Source organism: Tachyglossus aculeatus, chromosome 17 (assembly GCF_015852505.1).
Source record: "Tachyglossus aculeatus isolate mTacAcu1 chromosome 17, mTacAcu1.pri, whole genome shotgun sequence".
NCBI lineage: Eukaryota > Metazoa > Chordata > Mammalia > Monotremata > Tachyglossidae > Tachyglossus > Tachyglossus aculeatus.
The window spans coordinates 34,992,671-35,012,692 of record NC_052082.1 but is presented as its reverse complement, the minus strand read 5'-3'; the positions used below and the strand labels follow the sequence as shown (position 1 = coordinate 35,012,692).

The 20,022-nt window shown below is 43.0% G+C and overlaps 1 protein-coding gene across 1 annotated transcript in view; it reads right to left on the bottom strand.

Moving 5' to 3' along the window:
* The window catches only part of DNAH6 (dynein axonemal heavy chain 6), a 184,179-nt gene that overhangs the window by 100,231 nt on the left and 63,926 nt on the right, over window positions 1–20,022 (bottom strand). The window contains exons 26-37 of the mRNA XM_038759544.1: window positions 19,854–19,967; window positions 18,160–18,285; window positions 17,911–18,066; window positions 16,650–16,811; window positions 16,420–16,557; window positions 15,154–15,321; window positions 13,745–13,893; window positions 11,155–11,262; window positions 9,503–10,058; window positions 5,675–5,797; window positions 3,534–3,716; window positions 655–798 (exon numbers count right to left, since the gene is read on the bottom strand). Coding sequence (XP_038615472.1) covers window positions 655–798; window positions 3,534–3,716; window positions 5,675–5,797; window positions 9,503–10,058; window positions 11,155–11,262; window positions 13,745–13,893; window positions 15,154–15,321; window positions 16,420–16,557; window positions 16,650–16,811; window positions 17,911–18,066; window positions 18,160–18,285; window positions 19,854–19,967 — 2,127 coding nt within the window. The remainder of the gene's footprint in view (window positions 1–654; window positions 799–3,533; window positions 3,717–5,674; window positions 5,798–9,502; window positions 10,059–11,154; window positions 11,263–13,744; window positions 13,894–15,153; window positions 15,322–16,419; window positions 16,558–16,649; window positions 16,812–17,910; window positions 18,067–18,159; window positions 18,286–19,853; window positions 19,968–20,022) is intronic.

Genomic DNA, 20,022 nt, shown 5'->3' with positions numbered 1-20,022 from the left:
ACTGGCTGCATTTCAAAACTGCATCACTGGTAATCTTGTCTTGCTACTCATAGGCTGTGTCCAACCTGGCTAGCTTAATAGTGGTGATGATGGTAATAATAATTGTGGTATTTGTTAAAGCACTTATTATTGCCAGGCACTGTTTTAAGTGCTGGGTGGGATATGAGCAAATAAGTCTGGACACAGTCTCTGATCCAGATGGGGCTCACAAGTTTGAATCCCCATTTTGCAGGTGCGGTAACTGAAGCATAGAGAAGTGAAGTAACTTGCCCAAGGCCACACAGCAGACAAGTGGCAGAGCCGGGATTAGAATCTGGGTCCTTCTGACTCCCAGGTTGTACTTTACCCACAGGACTATGCTGCTTGTATCTACTCCAGTGCTTAGTATAGTGCCTAGCACATAGTGAGTGCTTAACAAATACCAATCAGAAAAATAATATTTAAAAAAACAAAAAACAAAACAAAACAAATCTCTTTTCTGATCCCCAATGGCCAACAACACGCCCTGGAACAGAAAACTCCAAGATAGTGCTTGCTATCCATTGCTATCTATTGAAATGCGATGCCATCCTAAAAATTGTTTTGGTCAAATAAGTGGAGAAATAATGTCACTCTTTGAAATAAACCTGCTGTAATTTAGATTTAATTCTTTACCTTGGCTTCAGGATTATCATCAAAACGTCGTCTAATAAATGAATCAAAGGCATCCCAATGGTTTTCTGTTAAATTTCCTCCCAAAGACCATAAATAACAGAAAATAAATGTCTGACATAGGATACCATTTAATCTTGTTTGCTCCTAGGAGACAAAATAGACATCACATTCATATTTTAGGTAGGCCAGCTATATTAAGCCCACACAATTACAAAACACAGATGTGAAATGACTGGAAAATGAATAATTGAAAAGCATGACCATCCACAAGCAAGTATGCTTCATCACATCATCTCAGAACCTCAATTGACTTGTCGAAAAGGCGCAAATCAATAAGTTATTTGCGGTAGCTAAGCTGAAGAGCCACAACCAAAAAAACAAAATCCGGTCAAGAGCTGTAGATCAAAACCAAATCCTTAAAACTCGAGCGGTGAAGATGTGTTCCACTGGGGTGAAGGGATGGCAAGTGGTGGCTGTGCACAAGCATCTTTTATTTTTGTCATAATCTTCTGTATTTTGGTTTGCCTTTCCTTATGTGTCTGTCACCAATCCTCCCCCTCTAACAGAATTCCTCATTCTTAGATTCTGAGCTCCTTGGGGGGCTAGAGACCATGTCCACACTTCATGTCCCAGGGCTTAGTCCAGTGCTTTGCACATAGTAGGCACTAAAAAGATACTACTATTCTGCCAGAGCAGGGGCTGGGAGTGCGGCTGGCAGTGGTCCCCTGAAGCCTGCAGGGGTGGTGGAAAATAAACAACGGAGCATTTTTGCATCAGCCAAACAGCTAGTAATTATAATAGTTGTGGTATTTGTTAAGTTCTTATTATGGACCAGGCACTGTACTAAGTGCTGGGGTAGAAGCAAGATAATCGGGTCGGGCACAGTTCCCATCCCACATAATAATAATGGCATTTATTAAGTGCTTACTATGTGCAAAGCACTGTTCCAAGTGCTGGGGAGGTTACAAGGTGATCAGGTTGTCCCACGGGGGGCTCACAATCTTCATCCCCATTTGACAGATGCGGTAACTGAGGCACACAGAAGTTAAGTGCCTTGCCCAAAGCCACACAGCTGACAAGTGGCGGAGCCGGGATTTCAACCCATGACCTCTGACTCCAAAGCCCGTGCTCTTTCCACTGAGCCACGCTGCTTCTCTAGAGCTCACAGTCTTAATCCCCCTTTTACAGATGAGGGAACTGAGGCACAGAGGAGCTAAGTGACTTCCCCAAGGTCACACAGCACAGAAGTGGCAGATCACGGTCCTTTAGACTCGCAGGCCCTTGCTCTATCCTCTAGGCCACACAAATGAAGAAGAACAGCAGGTTGCTAGCAAGTCACAATTGGCCAAGTCTTTTCTGTTTTAATCATCAGTGCATGGGCTGACACCAGTGAAGAGCAAGATTTTCTAAAACTCTGGTCAGACCCATCACAGCAATGTCAATGTCTGATCAGTTGATTCTTTAGGAAGATTTACTGCAGGTGTGGGCAGTCGTGCTGAAACAGGGAAAAAATAATTGGACACTTGATGAATTTAGCAACGAGGACTTACTTTTGCTCCCTATAGCATCATCTCATAATCAGTAACACCAGTTTTCGCTTACTGAATATGAGAGGGACGTTTTGGATGCACCCAAGATCCAAATTGTGACAGCTCATTCATTGAATGTTCATCTGACTGCAAGGCCCTAGAGACGTTCCTATTACTGCTTCAATACCTGGCACTAAACACAAGGTTGCTCACCACTTCGTAGGTACACCCTTTTCACTAACGATAAAGCCAGGGGTTGCAAAGTGGCAACCAAACTAACAAAGTTACTGAACTTCACGCTCTTGGAGAACACAATGAAACATAAGAGTTATCTGTCTTCTGTGGCTACCAGAAATGGAGTAACTATCTCAGAGCAGAGGCTAAGGTAAGGCTGTGCGTAAAGAGGAAGAAAGCCAAGCCGAGCACCGTGGATAAAAAAAAAAACGTTACAGTGCAGCCAGTTAGAAAATTTACCTGCATGGGGTGATGCAGAAATTGTTAATCACTCATTGTTCTCGTGAGTCACAGTGCATATACTCATAAAATCTTACCTTTGAACTTATACATATAGCACATGTACACAAATATATTAAATGTGCTTATATATGATATATATATATATATATATACACACAGTGTAATATTAAACACACACACATATGCAGAGGCAGCAGGGATAATGGTTAGAGCATGGGCCTGGACGTCAGAAAGTCATGGATTCTAATCCCAGCTCTGCCACTTGCCTGCTCTGTGAAGTTGGACAAGTCACTTAACTTCTCTGTGCATCAATTACCCCATCTGTAAAATGGGGATTGAGACTTTGAGCCCCACAGGGGACAGGGACTGTGTTTAACCTGATTTGCTTTTATCCACCCCAGCGCTTGGTACAGTGCCTAACACATAGTAAAGACTTAACAAATACTATAATTATTATTATGCTTCCTTCACCAGTCCTCTATTGGCATTCAGTCAATCAGTCATTGGTATTCAGAAATGCAAAGTGACCATCGTTTTAAGTGATTCTCAAAAGATAATTACGTAGATTGTGAGCCCCATCTAATCATCTTGTCCAATCTAATTATCTTATATCTACCCCAGAGCTTAATATAGTACATGAGACACAGTAAGGTTTAATAAGAACCAGAATTATATTCCTGAATCTCCACTGAAGCTCCTCATTTCTGAGCCAAATTTTGTTTTCTCTGAAACTTCATCAGAAACCTAGATTGTCACATTTAAAATCAACGAATATTTAGAATAACACAGTTCTATACAAAGTGGTCATAGGTACATATAACTCAATTTTCTAAATATTTAAGTTTTAAAACATGACTTTTAAAATAAATATACCATTTTTAGGTCAGGTCCACCTTTCCCAAATATTAAGGACTCCAATAAACAGCAGAGTGTAGTGACTTTACTGATGTCCACTTGTGGGATAGCTTGTGTGCACTTTTTATTGACAAATTTCAAACCATCATCAACATAATTAGAAAACAGGTCCAACAAATATAGCTTTGTTTCTTCATTTAGCTGAAATGCAAATGACATTATTTCATTAGAAAATCATCAAACAATCATTGGCATTTACTGGGCACTTACTGTGTGCAGAACATTGTAATAAGCATTTGGGAGAAATACAATACAACAGAGTTGGGAGGCACATTTCCTGTCCACAGAGAGCTTATAGTCTAGAGGAAGAAGCAGACATTAGAATAAATCAATATACTAGATAAACGTAGGTGCTATGGGGCTGAGACTAGAGTGACTATTGTTTGGGGCTCATTTTGTATCGTATTCTCCCAAGTGCTCAGTAGAGTGCTCTGCATATAGTAAGCACTCAGTAAATACCATTGATTGATTGATTGAATATCAAGTGCTTAAAGAGTACAGATCCATGACTCTGCACAACAGAAGGGAGTGGGAGAAGAAGAAAATGAGGACTTAAGTCAGGAATGGCCTTTTGGAGGAGACATGATTTCAATAAGGCTTTGATGCCTGCTTGTTTTGATGTCTGTCTCCCCCCCTCTAGACTGTAAGCCCGTTGTGGGCAGGGGTTGTCTCTCTTTATTGATGAATCGTACTTTCCAAGTGCTTGGTACAGTGCTCTGCACACAGTAAATGCTCAATAAATATGATTGAATGAATACATATGTTATGTATGTATATATATCTGGAGGGATTTCCAGGCCTGAGGACGGATGTGGGAAAGGGATCGGTGGTGAGGTGGATGAGATCGTGGTGCAGGGAGTAAGTTGGCATTTGAGGAGTGAATTATGTCGATTAGGTTGTGATAGGAGATCAGCAAGGTAAGGTAGAAGAGGGCGAAATGATTCAGTGCTTTAAAGCCGATAGTAAGGAGTTTGTGTTTCATGTTAGATAAGATAGATTTATTAGCAAAGAAGCACTAGAGCCCCTTTCATCTTAGTGGTTGGAAATTTAGATTTAGAGCTCTGCATCTGTGTGTGTATGTGTGCTTAATAATTCGTACTTCAAAGCAAATCTTCCCATGCAACATTTTAATTTTTGCTTCAGAAATGAAGTACGTTTGCTGCATTGAACACATTTGTTGCTCTAATGACTCTGACTCTGAATTCAATTCTCCCTTCCACACTGGAAAACATGAGTCCCCAGGTTCAAAGGGGAGAAGTGTCTCTGCTACTCTCCTTCCACATTATTTTTCTCTTATGGATTCATCAGCCTCTCTAAGCCATTTTACTGTGAATTTCATATTTTAGTCAGCAGAAGGCAACCCATGTTGGGGCATATGCCATATTGTTTCTACTATTACTACTGCTACTACTATTACTACTACCACTATTATTACTACTACTATTATAATTACTACTTAACTACTACTGCTACCATTAGTACTACTACTACTAGTATTTGTTAAGCACTTACTACATGCCAAGCAATGTTGTAAGCACTGGGGGAGGTACAAGGTAATCAGATTGGATTTAGTCCCTGTCCCACATGGGCCTCACAGTCTAACTAGGTGTGAGGACAGGTTTGACTCCCCATTTGCCCGTGAGGGAATTGAGGAACAGGGAAGTCAACTGACCCACCCAAGGTCAAACGGCAGCCAAATGGTGGAGCCGGGACCAGAACTTCCAGGCCTCTGGAAGTACAGTGCTCTGCTTACAGTTAATGGTCCATAAACTTGATTGATTGATTAGGCATTTGTATAGAGAGCATCTCCAGCTCAATACATCCAAACCTCCTCATCTTCCCTATCCAATTTTATCCTCCACCTAAGTTTCCCACCATAACGGACAACACCATCATCCTTACCATCTCACAAGTCCGTAACCACGGCTTGAGAAACTTAAATCAATTGTCGGAAGTCAATCTGCAAATCTTATATCAATTTATTTCATGTTTTGTTCTACTGAACGTTATGGTTTCCTCATATTAAAATATTTAATTAGTAAATTGCTCCAGAAGGATTGAGGGGATGGGGCAATAAAACATTTGAATTTGATTCTTACTTTTGTTGAAATATTCATCATCCACGTTTGAACATAGGGGAACCACTTGAGCTCATCAGGATCAACATACACCATTCCACAGCGACTAACTGTAGCAGGAGAGGCAACTTTAAGATCTTGTACCTGAAATTGAGAAGTAGAATGGGAAACAGCTGACATTAAATGGATATGACAGTGAACAAAGTGTCCCACTTGCTTCCTCTTTTCCTAAGCTGTATAAAATTGATTTAAAAGTTGCTGAACATTGAATGATCTTAACAAGCCCGATTTAATGAAGCAGCATGGCCTAGAGGAGAAAGCAAGAAAATAAGAGGACCTGGGTTCTAATCCCAGCTCTACCATATGTCTGCTGTGTGACCTTGGGCAAGTCACTTTGCTTCTCTACGCCTCACTTGCCTTATCTGTAAAATGGGGATTAAGACTGTGAGCCTCATGTGGGACATGGACTGTGTCCAAACTGATTAGCTTGTTTCTACCCCAGCGCTTAGTACCATGCCTGGCACATAGTAAGCGCTTAACAAATACCAAAAAATAATGGCAGGTGGTGGCTTGGGGGTTGGAGGGTGGAAGTGGAGGGAGATGGAGTGGGCCTAGGAGAGGATAGGGCAAAAAGAGAGCAAGTAAGTGAGGCATGGAAGACAAAGGAGGATGAGTTGAAGGTAGATAATAATAATGATGGTATTTGTTAAGCGCTTACTATGCACGAAGCACTGTTCTAAGTGCTGGGGATGATACAAGGTGATCAGGCTGTCCCACATGGGGCTCACAGTCTTAATTCCCATTTTACAGATGAGGTAACTGAGGCCCAGAGAAGTTAAGTGACTTGCCCAAAGTCACCCAGTCCCCGCACTCTCCTAGTCATGCCATCCTATCAGCCACTTCAGCCCTCTGTGTTCTTCCCAAGCGCTTAGTACAGTGCTGTGCACACAGTAAGTGCTCAATAAATACGATTGAATGAATCCATTTATTGTATTGACTTATGTATTCCTCCCTTCAAGGCCCTACTGAGAGCTCACCTCCTCCAGGAGGCCTTCCCAGACTGAGCCCCCTCCTTCCTCTTCCCCTCTCCCCCCCTCCATCCCCCCGCCTTACCTCCTTCGCCTCCCCACAGCACCTGTATATATGTATATATGTTTGTATGTATTTATTACTCTATTTTATTTGTACATATTTATTCTATTTATTTTATTTTGTTAATATGTTTCGTTTTGTTCTCTGTCTCCCCCTTCTAGACTGTGAGCCCACTGTTAGGTAGGGACCATCTCTATATGTTGCCAACTTGTACTTCCCAGGCGCTTAGTACAGTGCTCTGCACATAGTAAGCGCTCAATAAATGCGATTGAATGAATGAATGACCACTGGCGGAGCTGGGATTAGAACCCATGACCTCTGACTCCCAAGCCCAGGCTCTTTCCACTGAGACACACTGTTTCTCAGAGAGGGTGAGGGAGGAAACATCCCCTTCTATAGAATTTTTGCAGCTTCTCTTGAGACAACATTTCGCTTTCCTTCATCCAGTGCACACTGCCCAGTCACTCATGCTTAAAAACATTTCCACTGATCTGTACAAAGTCATTCTTACATTCATACCTTGTAAGCCACTGGTTAAGACCAGGTAAAGAAAGACTCTGTGGTCAGGGAGTAGGCGAGGTTTGGAAGGGGTCAGGCACCTAAGCTTCTTCCCTGTCTTATCAAACTCTGGTATTCATTAAGTGCTTACTATCTGCCAAGCGCTGTACTAAGCTCTGGGCTAGAAACAAGACAGTCGGGTCCCACAAGTTAATAAGTTTGGACACAGTTCAATCAATCAATCAATCAATCAATCATATTTATTGAGCACTTACTGTGTGCAAAGCACTATACTAAGCGCTTGGGAAGTACAAGTTGGCAACATTTAGAGACAGTCCCTACCCAACGGTGGGCTCACATTCTAAATGGGGGAGACAGCGAACAAAACCAAACATACTAACAAAATAAAATAAATAGAATAGATATGGACAAGTAAAATAAATAGAGTAATAAATATGTACAAACATATATACATATATACAGGTGCTGTGGGGAAGGGAAGGAGGTAAGATGGGGGGATGGAGAGGCAGACCAGGGGGAGAGGAAGGAAGGGGCTCAGTCTGGGAAGGCCTCCTGGAGGGGGTGAGCTCTCAATAGGGCCTTGAAGGGAGGAAGAGAGCTAGCTTGGCGGATGGGCAGAGGGAGAGCATTCCAGGCCTGGGGGATGACGTGGGCCGGGGGTCGATGGCGGGACAGGCGAGAACGAGGAACGGTGAGGAGATCAGTGGCAGAGGAGCGGAGGGTGCAGGCTGGGCTGGAGAAGGAGAGAAGGGAAGTGAGGTAGGAGGGGGCGAGGTGATGGACAGCCTTGAAGCCCAGGGTGAGGAGTTTCTGACAGATGCGCAGATTGATTGGTAGCCACTGGAGATTTTTGAGGAGGGGAGTAACATGCCCAGAGCATTTCTGGACAAAGGCAATCCGGGCAGCAGCATGAAGTATGGATTGAAGTGGGGAGAGACATGAGGATGGGAGATCAGCGAGAAGGCTGATACAGTAGTCCAGACGGGATAGGATGAGAGCTTGAACGAGCAGGGCAGCGGTTTGGATGGAGAAGAAAGGGCGGATCTTGGCAATGTTGCGGAGCTGAGACCGGCAGGTTTTGGTGATGGCTTGGATGTGACGGGTGAATGAGAGAGTTCTTGTCCCACATGGGGCTTGTGGACTACAGGTAAGGTAACTGAGGCACAGAGAAGTTAAATGACTTGACCAAGGCCACACAGCAGACCAGTGGCAAAGCTGGGGTTAGACCCAGGGCCTTCTGATACTCTGGCCCATGCTCTGTCAACTAGAGCATACCACTTCTAGTCAGTTGTATTTATTGAGTGCTTACTGTGTGCAGGGCACTGTACTAAGTGCTTGGGAGAGTACAATATATCAACATAACGGATCCATTCCCTGCCCATAACAAGCTTATGGTCTAGAGGGGGAACTACATTCTTCAGTCTACAGGTCTACAGTCTAGATTGGAAGCTCACTGTGGGCAAGGAAAATGTTTACCAATTCTGTTTTATTATACTCTCCCAAGTGCTAAGTACATTCCTCTGCACTGTAAGCAGTAAGCAGTCAATAAATATGGCTGATTGATTAACTGATTGATCTTCTGAGAAGCAGAAGCAGCATGGCCTAATGGAATGAGTAAGGGCCTGGGCGTCAGAGGACCTGGCTTCTATACCCAGCTCTGCCACTTGTCTGCTGTGTGACCTTGGGCAAGTCACTTGACTACTCTGTGCCTCAGTTTCCTCATCTGTAAAAATGAGGATTAAATCTTGTTCCCTCCTACCTAGACTATGCGCCCCATGTGGGACAGGGACTGTGTCCAAACATATTAACTTGTGGGACCTGATGTCTTGTTTCTATCCCAGACTGTCTTGTATCTACCCCAGTGATTAGAACAGTCTTGGCACATTTTAAGTGCTGAGCAAGTACCGTAATCATTATTATTATTATGCAGTATCTTTCACAGTTGTTTGGATGCTCAGAGTCATCAAATATATTTCCAGTTCAACGTTAAATGATTAGCTTCGCCACTGAGTGGTCGAAGCATCTCACTGGCCGGCTAACTGACAGTTCTGTGTCATGGCGTAATCCAGAAGGCAGAACCCCGATACCAAAAAGACTCCCCCTGCCTACCCTATGATGCCAATTTGCCCAAAAAGCAGGGTACTAGCTTCCTTGGTAACAACAAGGACCCAAAATATCCAGATACCATTGATTGCCAAGCCGATCAACAATTTCACATGTGAAAGCGGTGTACTGTACCTCAAAAACCATGTGAATCTGGGGAGTAAGTTTGATTCTTTCACTGTTGGCCAAGCAAAGCATCTTATTATCATCCAAAACTGTATTCATATTTTCAATCCATAGTGCATCCACCGGCCCATCGCTGATAATCCACTTATGATCTTCTGAAGTGTCGTTTACAGCTGCTCGGACGCTCAGAGCCATTAAGCCATCTTTCCATTCCAACGTTAAATGGTTAACCTCACCATATAATTCGCCCATGGTGATGGATTTTGGATTGAGGATAAAAGTCTTAACGGGTTTGTAGAAGGGATTTGGTTCTCCCAGCTTGTGCAAAACTCCCAGAGATTCCGCCAGAATTCGGTAAATTGTCGTCTTGCCGCTTCCCGTCGGCCCGACGAGCATCACGCCATGTCGCACCAGCATCGTTTCGTAGAACTGTATCACTTTTCGAACCATGCTGGGCTGGGGTTGCAGTTTCTGTCCTTTCATGACATCGATAATCGTCGACTGCAAAATGCCGTAATCGTGTTCTGGAATCGTGACTCCGGGGAAGAGATCAGAAATGATCCCACTAACAGAAATCAAAATCGAATTAACCGGGAAGGTTTCAGTTTTCTTCTCATCAGACTGAAAATCAGTTTGAATCCGATTTTTCTTCATGTGTAGTGGTGAGGTACAACACTGAGGAAATCCTTAAATAATCTATACGTCTCCCAGGGATGAGGTGGGAGCCATTTTTATGGGAGCACTCCCACCCATGTGAGTTCCTTGGAAAACCCAGGGAAAAGGGGAGTGGGAACAAAGGGAATGGAGAATAGTATGGAAGTGCTGAGAATGGAATGAGGAGTCAGTTGCCACGCCATGTGGTTTTTATGTGCTTTCTTCCGAGATTAGCTGGGTTTGGAACTAGTAGTAGTAGTAGTGACAGTATTGATTATGAGCTTACTGTGTGAACAGCACTATAATCAATCAATCAGTCAATCAGTGGTATTTATTGAATGCTTTCTTTGTGCAGAACACTGTACTAAGTGCTTGGGAGAGTCCAGTAAAATAGATTTGGTAGCCACCATCCCTGTCCACAAGGAGCTTACTGGGAAGGAATACACAAGAAGGAATTAGACATGGCCCCTGTCCCATCTCCTGGGAGCAAAAGGAAGAACAGAGCTCAGTGTTAATTAAAAAAAAATAAAAAAAGACTTAGTCTAAGGAAATTCCCAAAAGACGGACCTATGCTTCTTTTACAAAAATTATCTGAAGAGATTTCACAGTTATTCTGGGAATGCACTTTCTTGGTTAATAAAACTCATGAAAAAGTTTTACCCAAGGCCAGATCTTAAACCCTTTGGCTGTATATTAGCTCTTTCCTTCTTTTTTATTACCAGAGGAGATGGAACAGTTCCTTTCATCAGTTCCTGTGTAATGGTTCTCTCAGAATGTGTCACTTTAAATAAAAACATTAGTAGAAATAAAATAATAGGTAAAGAAGCTTTAGATTTAGTTGTCAATGCAACTTTTTTCCACTGCAGTGCTTTCCTGTAGAGTCGTAAACATGGACTTCAATTTTTACAACTCAGTTCTTGGTAAAAATTACAACTGAATGTAGGATTATCTGGGTTTTCTTGCTTCAGATAACTCCAGGAAAGGTCAATTGTTGTGCAGAAAATTACCTGAACAAAAGAGCATCATCTGAAAGAAACTTTGGTAAATTGGAATCTCGTAAAGCTCTTATCAATACCACTTCTTCATTCAGGTTAGGGTTTTCTCTCTTCAGTGACCTATATTTAAAAGATCCACATTGCAAAATAGTCAATGAAGGCATTTCTCCTCCCTGGACACCCAAGGATTTGAAAATAAGGTCAAGGGACAAGTGGTCTTGACCCATAGGGGGGCCAGATTGGGATATCAAGCGCTTACTATGTGCCGGGCACTAAGTGCTGAGGTAGATACGAGTTAATCAGTTTGGGCACGGTCCATGTCCCACATGGGGCTCAAAGTCTTAATCCCTATTTTACAGATGAGGGAACTGAGGCACAGAGAAGTGAAGTGACTTGCCCAAGGTCACACAGCAGAGAAGTGGCAGAGCTGGGATTAGAACCCATAACCTCTGACTCCCAAGCCTGAGCTCTGTCCACTAGGCCACATTGCTTCTCTCTGTGACAGCAACAGCCAGAGGACCAAGATCTGTAACTAGAAATGGCATTACTTTGAAATAGACGGCATGTCTACTGTAGGCAATGTCTGAATGGAAATTCCAAGTTCTTGCCCACACCCAGCTCATTTCATCATCAATCGTATTTATTGAGCGCTTACTGTGTGCACAGCACTGTACTAAGCGCTTGGGAAGTACAAGTTGGCAACATATAGAGACAGTCCCTACCCAATAGTGGGCTCACAGTCTAAAAGGGGGAGACAGAGAACAAAACCAAACATACTAACAAAATAAAATAAATAGAATAGATATGTACAAGTAAAATAAATAAATAGAGTAATAAATATGTACAAACATATATACATATATACAGCTAATTTAAAAGATATAATCAATCAATCAAGCAAGGATATTTACTGAGCCCTTATTGTATACTGAGCACTGTACTGAGCGCTTGGGTGAGTATGATGCAACAGAACTGGTAGACACAATTCCTGATTATAAGGAGCCTACAGTCTAGTTGGGAAGACAAAACTTTCCATCCCACCCACACAGGGCTTAGGTTTAAAGCACTGTTCATGTGCAGAGCACTGTACTAAGCACTCCCCTAAAGTCCGACCCACACTTCTAGACATAAGCTTGTTGTGGGTAGGGAAAGTGACTTCCAACTCTGTTGCACAGTACTCTCCCAAGCGTTTACTACAGTGCTCTGCATTCATTCATTCAATCGTATTAAGCGCTTACTGTGTGCAGAGCACTGTACTAAGCGCTTGAGAAGTACAAATCGGCACATATAAAGACGGTCCCTACCCAACAACGGGCTCACAGTTTAGAACTCTGCACACAGTCAGGGCTCAATAAATACCATTGATTGATTTATTATATCTTTTAAATCAGCTGGGCATGGAATTTCCCCTCAAACAGTACCTAAAGGAGACATGCAGTCTATTTCAAAGTAATGGTTCTCTGGCTGACGATGGTACAGTGATGTAACAGTGAAACCTGTCTATAAACTTTTCCAAAGATAACTTACTTTTGGAATCGTGGTTGATGGTTAAAGGGAGGCTTTACAGATACTTCTTGAATGGAAATAGTATTGATAATAACAATAATAAGAGTACTACATGCCAAACATTGTACTAAATGCTGGGGTAGATACCGGATAATGAGAAGTAGCATGGCCTAGAGGAAACAGCATAGGGCTGGAGTCAGAGGACCTGAGTTCTAATCCCGGCTCCGTCACTTGTCTGCTGTGTCTGCTTGGACAAATCACTTCTCTGGGCCTCGGTTCCCTCAAAGACCCAGATTCAAAGCCTGTTCTCCTTCCTACTTAGAATGTGAGCCCCATTTCGGACCTGATTACCCCGTATCTACCCAGCGCAGTGTAAGACACTGGAATTGCTTAACAAATCCCATTATTATTATTATCACAAATAATAATAATAATTAAAAAAATCAGGTCCCACATGAGGCTCACAGTATAAGTAGGAGGGAGAACAGGTATTGAATCCCTGTTTTGCCCATGAAGGAAGTGAGGCACAGAGACGTTGAATACATGCCCAAGGTCACACAGCAAACAGGTGGCAGAACTGGGATTAGGAACCAGGTCTTTTGACTCCCAGGCCTGCGGTTTTCCACTAGGCTATGCTGCTTCCCCAGAAAGAAAGAAACTTAGTCGGAGATCACAGTTAATGTAGGACATTGAAGTGATAAAGATTCATTTTCAAATCATTTCATGTTTCAATCAAATGTTTCAAGAAAACAAAGCTAACAGTAATGGGAGAAGCAGGGTAGTGTAGTGGATAGAGCATGGGCCTGGGAATCAGAAGGTTATGGGTTCTAATTCCCAACCTGCCACTTGTCTGCTTTGTGACCTTGGACAAGTCAGTTCACTTCTCTGGGCCTCAATTACCTCATCTGGAAAATGGAGATTAAGACTGTGAGCCCCACGAGGGACAACCTGACTACCTTGTATCCCAGTGCTTCGAACAGTGCTTGGCACATAGTAAGCGCTTAACAAATACCATAATAATAATAATAATTACTTAGTATCAGTGTGATGGTTCAAATATTAATGATTTAATGCGAAGATTTATGTAATTTCTTACCCAGCCATGACCAATACAGATTTAACTGCCCTCATGCCAAAGTCATAGTGATCTTGCTGAGAAAGTTGTTCACTGCAAAGTTTGTACATTTGAGTCATTTTCCTTGCTAGAACTTTACTGGATTCAAATCCTTCTGAATATAAAATGACCTAAAATATACAACAATTGAAGAAGTTTTGACTATTGGGCCAAAAACCAAAACAAAATAATATTTTATGATATCTCAAAAATGACTGTTACATTTAGGGGAGCTTAAAGAACAACAAAGTCCTGTAGATTAATCAGTCATATTTACTGAGTGCTTACTGTATGCACAGCACTTTACTAAGCACTTGGGAGAGTGCACTATAACAGCAGAATGGACACATTCCCTGCCCATAATGAGCTTACAGTCTGGGGAGGGAGACAGACAATAATATACATAAATAAATTACGGATATGTACATAAGAGCTGTGGGGATGGGAGAGGGGATGAATAAAGGCAGCAAGTTGGGGTGATGAAGAAGGGAGAAGAAGAAAAAGAAAGGAGGGATTAGTCAGGGAAGGCCTTTTGGAGCAGATGTGCCTTCAATAAGGTTTTGAAGGCAGGGAGAGTAAATGTCTGTCGGCTATGAAGAGGCAGAGCATGCCAGGCCAGAGGCAGGACATGGGCGAGATAAACGAGATTGAGGTACAGTGGGTACGTTGGCGTTAGAGTAGCAAAGTGTGTGGGCTGAGTTGTAGTAGGAGAGCAAGGAGGTGAGGAAGGAATGGGCAAGGTAATTAGTGCTTTAAAGCCCATGGTAAGGGGCTTCTGTTTCTGCGGAGGATGATGATGATGGTGGTGGTATTTGTTAAGCACTTACTATATGCAAAGCACTGTTCTAAGGACTGGGGGGATACAAGGTGATCAGGTTGTCCCACTGGGGCTCACAGTCTTAATCCTCATTTTACAGATGAGGTCACTGAGGCACAGAGAAGTTAAGTGACTTGCCCAAAGTCATACAGCTGATAATTGGCGGAGCTGGGATTTGAACCCATCACCTCTGACTCCAAAGCCCGGGCTCTTTCCACTGAGCCATGCTGCTTCTCTAATGAGCAATCCCTGGAGGTTCTTGAGGAGTGGGGAAATATGGGCTGAACACTTTTGTAGAAAAATGATCTGGGCAGCAGAGGGAAGTATGGATTGGAGTGGGAAGAGACAGGAGGCAGGAAGTTCAGCAGGGAGGCTGATATAGTAATCAAGGTGGGATAGGATAAGTGCTTGGATCAGCATAGTAGCAATTTGGATGAGAGGAAAGGGCAGGTTTTAGCAATGTTGTGAAGATTGAACCGACAGGAGGATTTTTCGACAGACCGGATAAGTGGGTTGAATGAGAGGGAGGAGTCAACGATAATGGAAATTCGGCTGATTTTTAAAGAAACCTCACCTCCGCTATCAAGGCGTAATTTGGAACCATCATTGCAAATGGCCTAAATAAAGCCTTTAGATTATCGGGCAATTCAGTCCGTCCAGCATATCCAGGGTTCATTGTGATGAATGCCACGCAGGTCATAACCAACTTGATTTCCCGCCCCTCAAACATAAATCGGGAGAGCTGTTTAAAAGAAACAAAATTTTAATATTGTCACGTCCCTCCCTCTGCCCCATAGCACTTATGTGCATAGCCACAACTTTTTTCTTTATATTAAAGTCTGTCTCTGCCTCTAGATTGTAAGCTCATTGTGGGCCGGAAACGTGTCCACCCAACTCTATTATACTGGACTCTCCCAAGCACTTAGTACATTGGTGTGTATACAGTAAGCGCTCAGTAAAATACCATTGTTTCATTGGTATATGTGAAAACATAAATTGATTGATATCACTGCGCCACCAAAAAGCTTAAAATAGTGCCTGGGCATTTTAGTATTTGAGCAAATTCCTTATTCCTGGGAAAAGTGATTGAAAAACTCATCTTCTCAACTGTAAACTCAGTGTGGGCAGATGTGTCTACCAGCTCTGTTAAATTGTACTCTCTCAAGAGCTTAGTATAGTGCTTTTCACTCAGTAAACTCTCAACAAATCCCACTGATTGAAAAAGAGCGGCGTGACTCACTGTGACCACACTGAGTTATGTTTGTGTTTCTTTTACTCCACATTGCAATGTTTGTTGGACCAGTATCTAAACAGACATCGAGTGGGGAATATAATTCAGCACAGCCCAAAGGCCTGTTATCACTCTGGGGCAGGCTTCTTTCGATCCGAGGGGAACCCGGGGAAGATGAGACAGATCTGGACCGGTGATTCAAGTTTTGCTATCTTTCCCAGCCACTGAGATACCAGCCCAATACGGTGGCATGTAAGGGGGTCCCAGTGAGGCCACCAAGGCCTCTTCCTCCTTTTTTTCCTCCTCCTCTCTCTTCCTCTTCCTCCTTTTCTCCCTCCTCCTGTTTCCTCCTTCTCTCTCCTCCTTCTTCTCTTCCTCCTTTCCTTCCTCCTTTTTCCTCCTACTCTCTCTTCTTCCCCTCCACCACTGAAAAGCAGCATTAGGAATCATTTGCTCATCATTAGGATAAATCCCTACTGTAGCATCACCTCTCCCTTTCACTGCTGAGCATCTCCTGAGCCTGCTACCTTAAGGAACTAAACCCCAGAAAAATTTCCTGTCTTAAAACCCCCCATTCACCCCTTACCCTGAAAGGGACATGAACCTTACCTTTGCAGCCTTGGCATTTCTAATTGTAATAAGTTGCTGGGCAATAACAGACAAAACCTCTATGTCAATTCTGTTAAATTCATCAAAACAGCACCAGGCTCCTGACTGTGCCAAACCACTGAAGAAACGTCCCATCATCTGAAACCAAAGGACCGAAGTTGAATACTTCGGGCTGGGGAGATCACTGAAACTGCGTACCGTGCTACGTGATGTGCGCGTTCAAACTGTACCTTATAATCCAAACCGTCGGAACAATTAAACACCACACACTGGATGGCGAGGGCTTTGGCCAAATCTTTTGTTGTCTCAGTTTTGCCAGTGCCTGCAGGCCCAGCTGGGGCTCCACCCAAGTCAAGCTGCAATGCTCCCATAAGACAAAGGTAGCAACGATCCTAATAAGGAGACATATTACTACTAGCATCATCGATGAGTGCTTCTATTTCTCACGAAGTGAACATTTCTGTGTATTTCCTCTCTTTGTTATTAGGGGAAGAAAGGCATTTCCTATTAAAGATTTGATAAGGGTGGCAATACCCACCCAGATTTACCAATTAGAATAAAAATTGTATTATTCCCAAGAAAATCTGAAAAGGAAAAGAAATTTTATTATGGTATTTGTTAAGCACTTACTATGCAAAACGCTGGGGGAGGTACAAGTTGGTTAGGTTGGACACAGTCCCTGCCCCACTTGGGGCTCACGGTCTGAGTAGGAGGGAGAACAGGTATTTAATCCCATTTTACAGTTGAGGAAACTAAGGTACAGAGAAGTGACATGACTTGCCCAAGGCCACACAGCAGACGATTGGAAGAGCCAAGATTAGAACCCTGGTCCTCTGACTCCCGGGCCATGCTCTGTCCACTAGACCAGTAAACAGGTAAAGGACAGGGTTTATTTTCTATGCATTGCTCTGAATTATTAAGTAACAATTCTGGCATTTATCTAGCTCTGTGTTAAATGCCGAGATAGAAAGTTCTAAGATCAGACACAGTCGCTGTCCCACATGTGACTCATAATCCATCTCATCCCCATTCTCTTGATGAGGAAACTGAGGCACAGAAAGGTTAGATGACTTGCCCAAGGTCAACCCTGTAGGCCAGCGGTGGGACAAAGACATGAACTGGGTCTTCTCATGTTCAGTCTTATGCTCTTTCCACTACTACATCTTATGGTCTTCTCTCTTTGAAGATGACACAGCGTGGCTCAGTGGAAAGAGCCCGGGCTTTGGAGTCGGAGGTCATGGGTTCAAATCCCGGCTCCACCAATTGTCAGCTGTGTGACCTTGGACAAGTCACTTCACTTCTCTGTGCCTCAGTTACCTCATCTGGAAAATGGGGATTAAGACTGTGAGCCCCACGTGGGACAACCTGATCACCTTTTACCCCCCTCCCCAGTGCTTAGAACAGTGCTTTGTTCTAACAAATACTATTATTATTATTATTCAAAGAGCAAATGTCTTTGGGAATATGGTCATAAAACAAAAAATAACTTACGGTGAGAGGAGTAATCACTAATCTTGGGCATGCGCCCAAATATTCATAGCCATAGGTATACTGGGATAAAGCCATTCTAGCAATACAATTATCCTGTTCCAGATCCCAATAATAGCGTAGTTGTCTTTGCCATTCAAAGCAGTCAGTGGTATCCACCTAATAATACAAACGACACACGTTTATTCTAATGTCTTCTTTGAAAGCGGCTCATATGGAAGGGATTTTTACCCCAAAAGGAAGCAATATTACCTTTTCTCCAACGAGGTCACTGACAATGTCTCTTGCATGAACATCGATAGTAATCAAGGCAGTAATGATATTTCTGTGTAATATAGGAAGTACACCTCGAACTAATGCGGCCAATGCATTTAACCTCTGCAGAAAAGGGAAGCATCTGTTTAAATCAGTTTCGCAATTAAAAATGCCTGGCTAGGCCCATTCCTCCCCTACTCTGCTTGAATTTTCATCCTCACTTCTGTTAAACCCCACCCGTTGGGAATTCTGCCTCTAAACAACTTTTATCTCCAGAAAATGTGGCTGTACTAAGCACTGGGATGGATACGAGCAAATTGGGTTGGACCCGTTCCCTGTCCCACATGGGGTTCCCAGTCTTACTCCCCATTTTACAGATGAGGCCACTGAAGCACAGAGAAGTGAAGTGCCTTGCCCAAGATCACACAGCAGACAAGAGGCGGAGTGGGAATTAGAACCTAGGTCCTTCAGGCTTCCAGGCCAGGGCTCTAACCACTAGTCCATGCTGCCCTCTAACCAGGCTCTAATTAGTTAAACGGGGGATAGGGTTCAAGGTTGTTATATCTCATGTGATGTATTGATATCGTGTGTCACATTGTGTCCTTGCAAAATCCATCAGTTCTGAGCACACAAGGTTCTCAAAAACAGCCTTGCCTGGGACTCACATCCCAGCCAACTCCAGGCCTCTGTGGCATTCATTCATTCATTCATTCATTCAGTGTGGGTTTGTGGAAAGAGCCCGGGCTTGGGAGTCAGAAGTCGTGGGTTCGAATCCCGGCTCCGCCAAGTGTCAGCTGTGTGACTTTGGGCAAGTCACTTCACTTCTCTGTGCCTCAGTTACCTTATCTGGAAAATGGAGACTAAGACTGTGAGCCCCACATAGGACAACCTGATAACCTTGTATTTGCCCCAGCGCTTAGAACAGTGTTTGGCACATAATAATAATAATAATGATGATGGTATTTATTAAGCACTTACTATGTGCAAAGCACTGTTCTAAGCACTGGGGGGGATACAAGATAATCAGGTTGTCCCACAGGGGGCTCACAGTCTTCATCCCCATTTTACAGATGAGGTAACTGAGGCACAGAGAAGTTAAGTGACTTGCCTAAAGTCACACAGCTGACAAAACAGCAGAGCACTTAACAAATGCCATTATTATTATTACTATTCATTCATTCAATCATATTTATTGAGCACTTACTGTGCACAAAGCACTGTACTAAAGGCTTGGGAGAGAACAATGTAATAATAAACAGGCACATTCCCTGCCCACAGCGATATCACAGAAGAGGTCCAGGAGGCAAAAAATCCAAGAAAACACACATACATATAACATAAAAATTGGAACAATTTCAGTTCCTAATGGAGGACAGAAGTCTTCCTCCTTCTGTTGATTGTTACAAAGTTCTGAAAGAGTGGACATATATATTGTTCCCTTTTTAAAGGTAAAACTGTTACAATAATAATGGTAAAATAATCTTCATTTTCAGATGTGGTAACTGAGGTGCAGAGAAGTTAAGTGACTTGCCCAAGGTCACACAGCAGACAAGTGGCGGAGGTAGGATTAGAACCCAGGTCCTTCTGACGCCTAGGCCTGTGGGTTATCCACTGGGTCAGGCTGCTTCTCACAACTACACTGTAAACTATCTGCCATGATTGTTACATCCTTTATTTCCTTTAAAACTCACCTGAAAGTTTACTTTTTCAAATTGTTCCAGGGCCCGTAAATGATCGTGATCCTCTCCTTCTAAACAATTAGTCATATCATGACACCACATGATCTGAGAAACGGTCAGCACAACCTACACAAAGATACTTCTTTTAGTCCCGATTACATGCCTCAAAAGCTGACCCAAT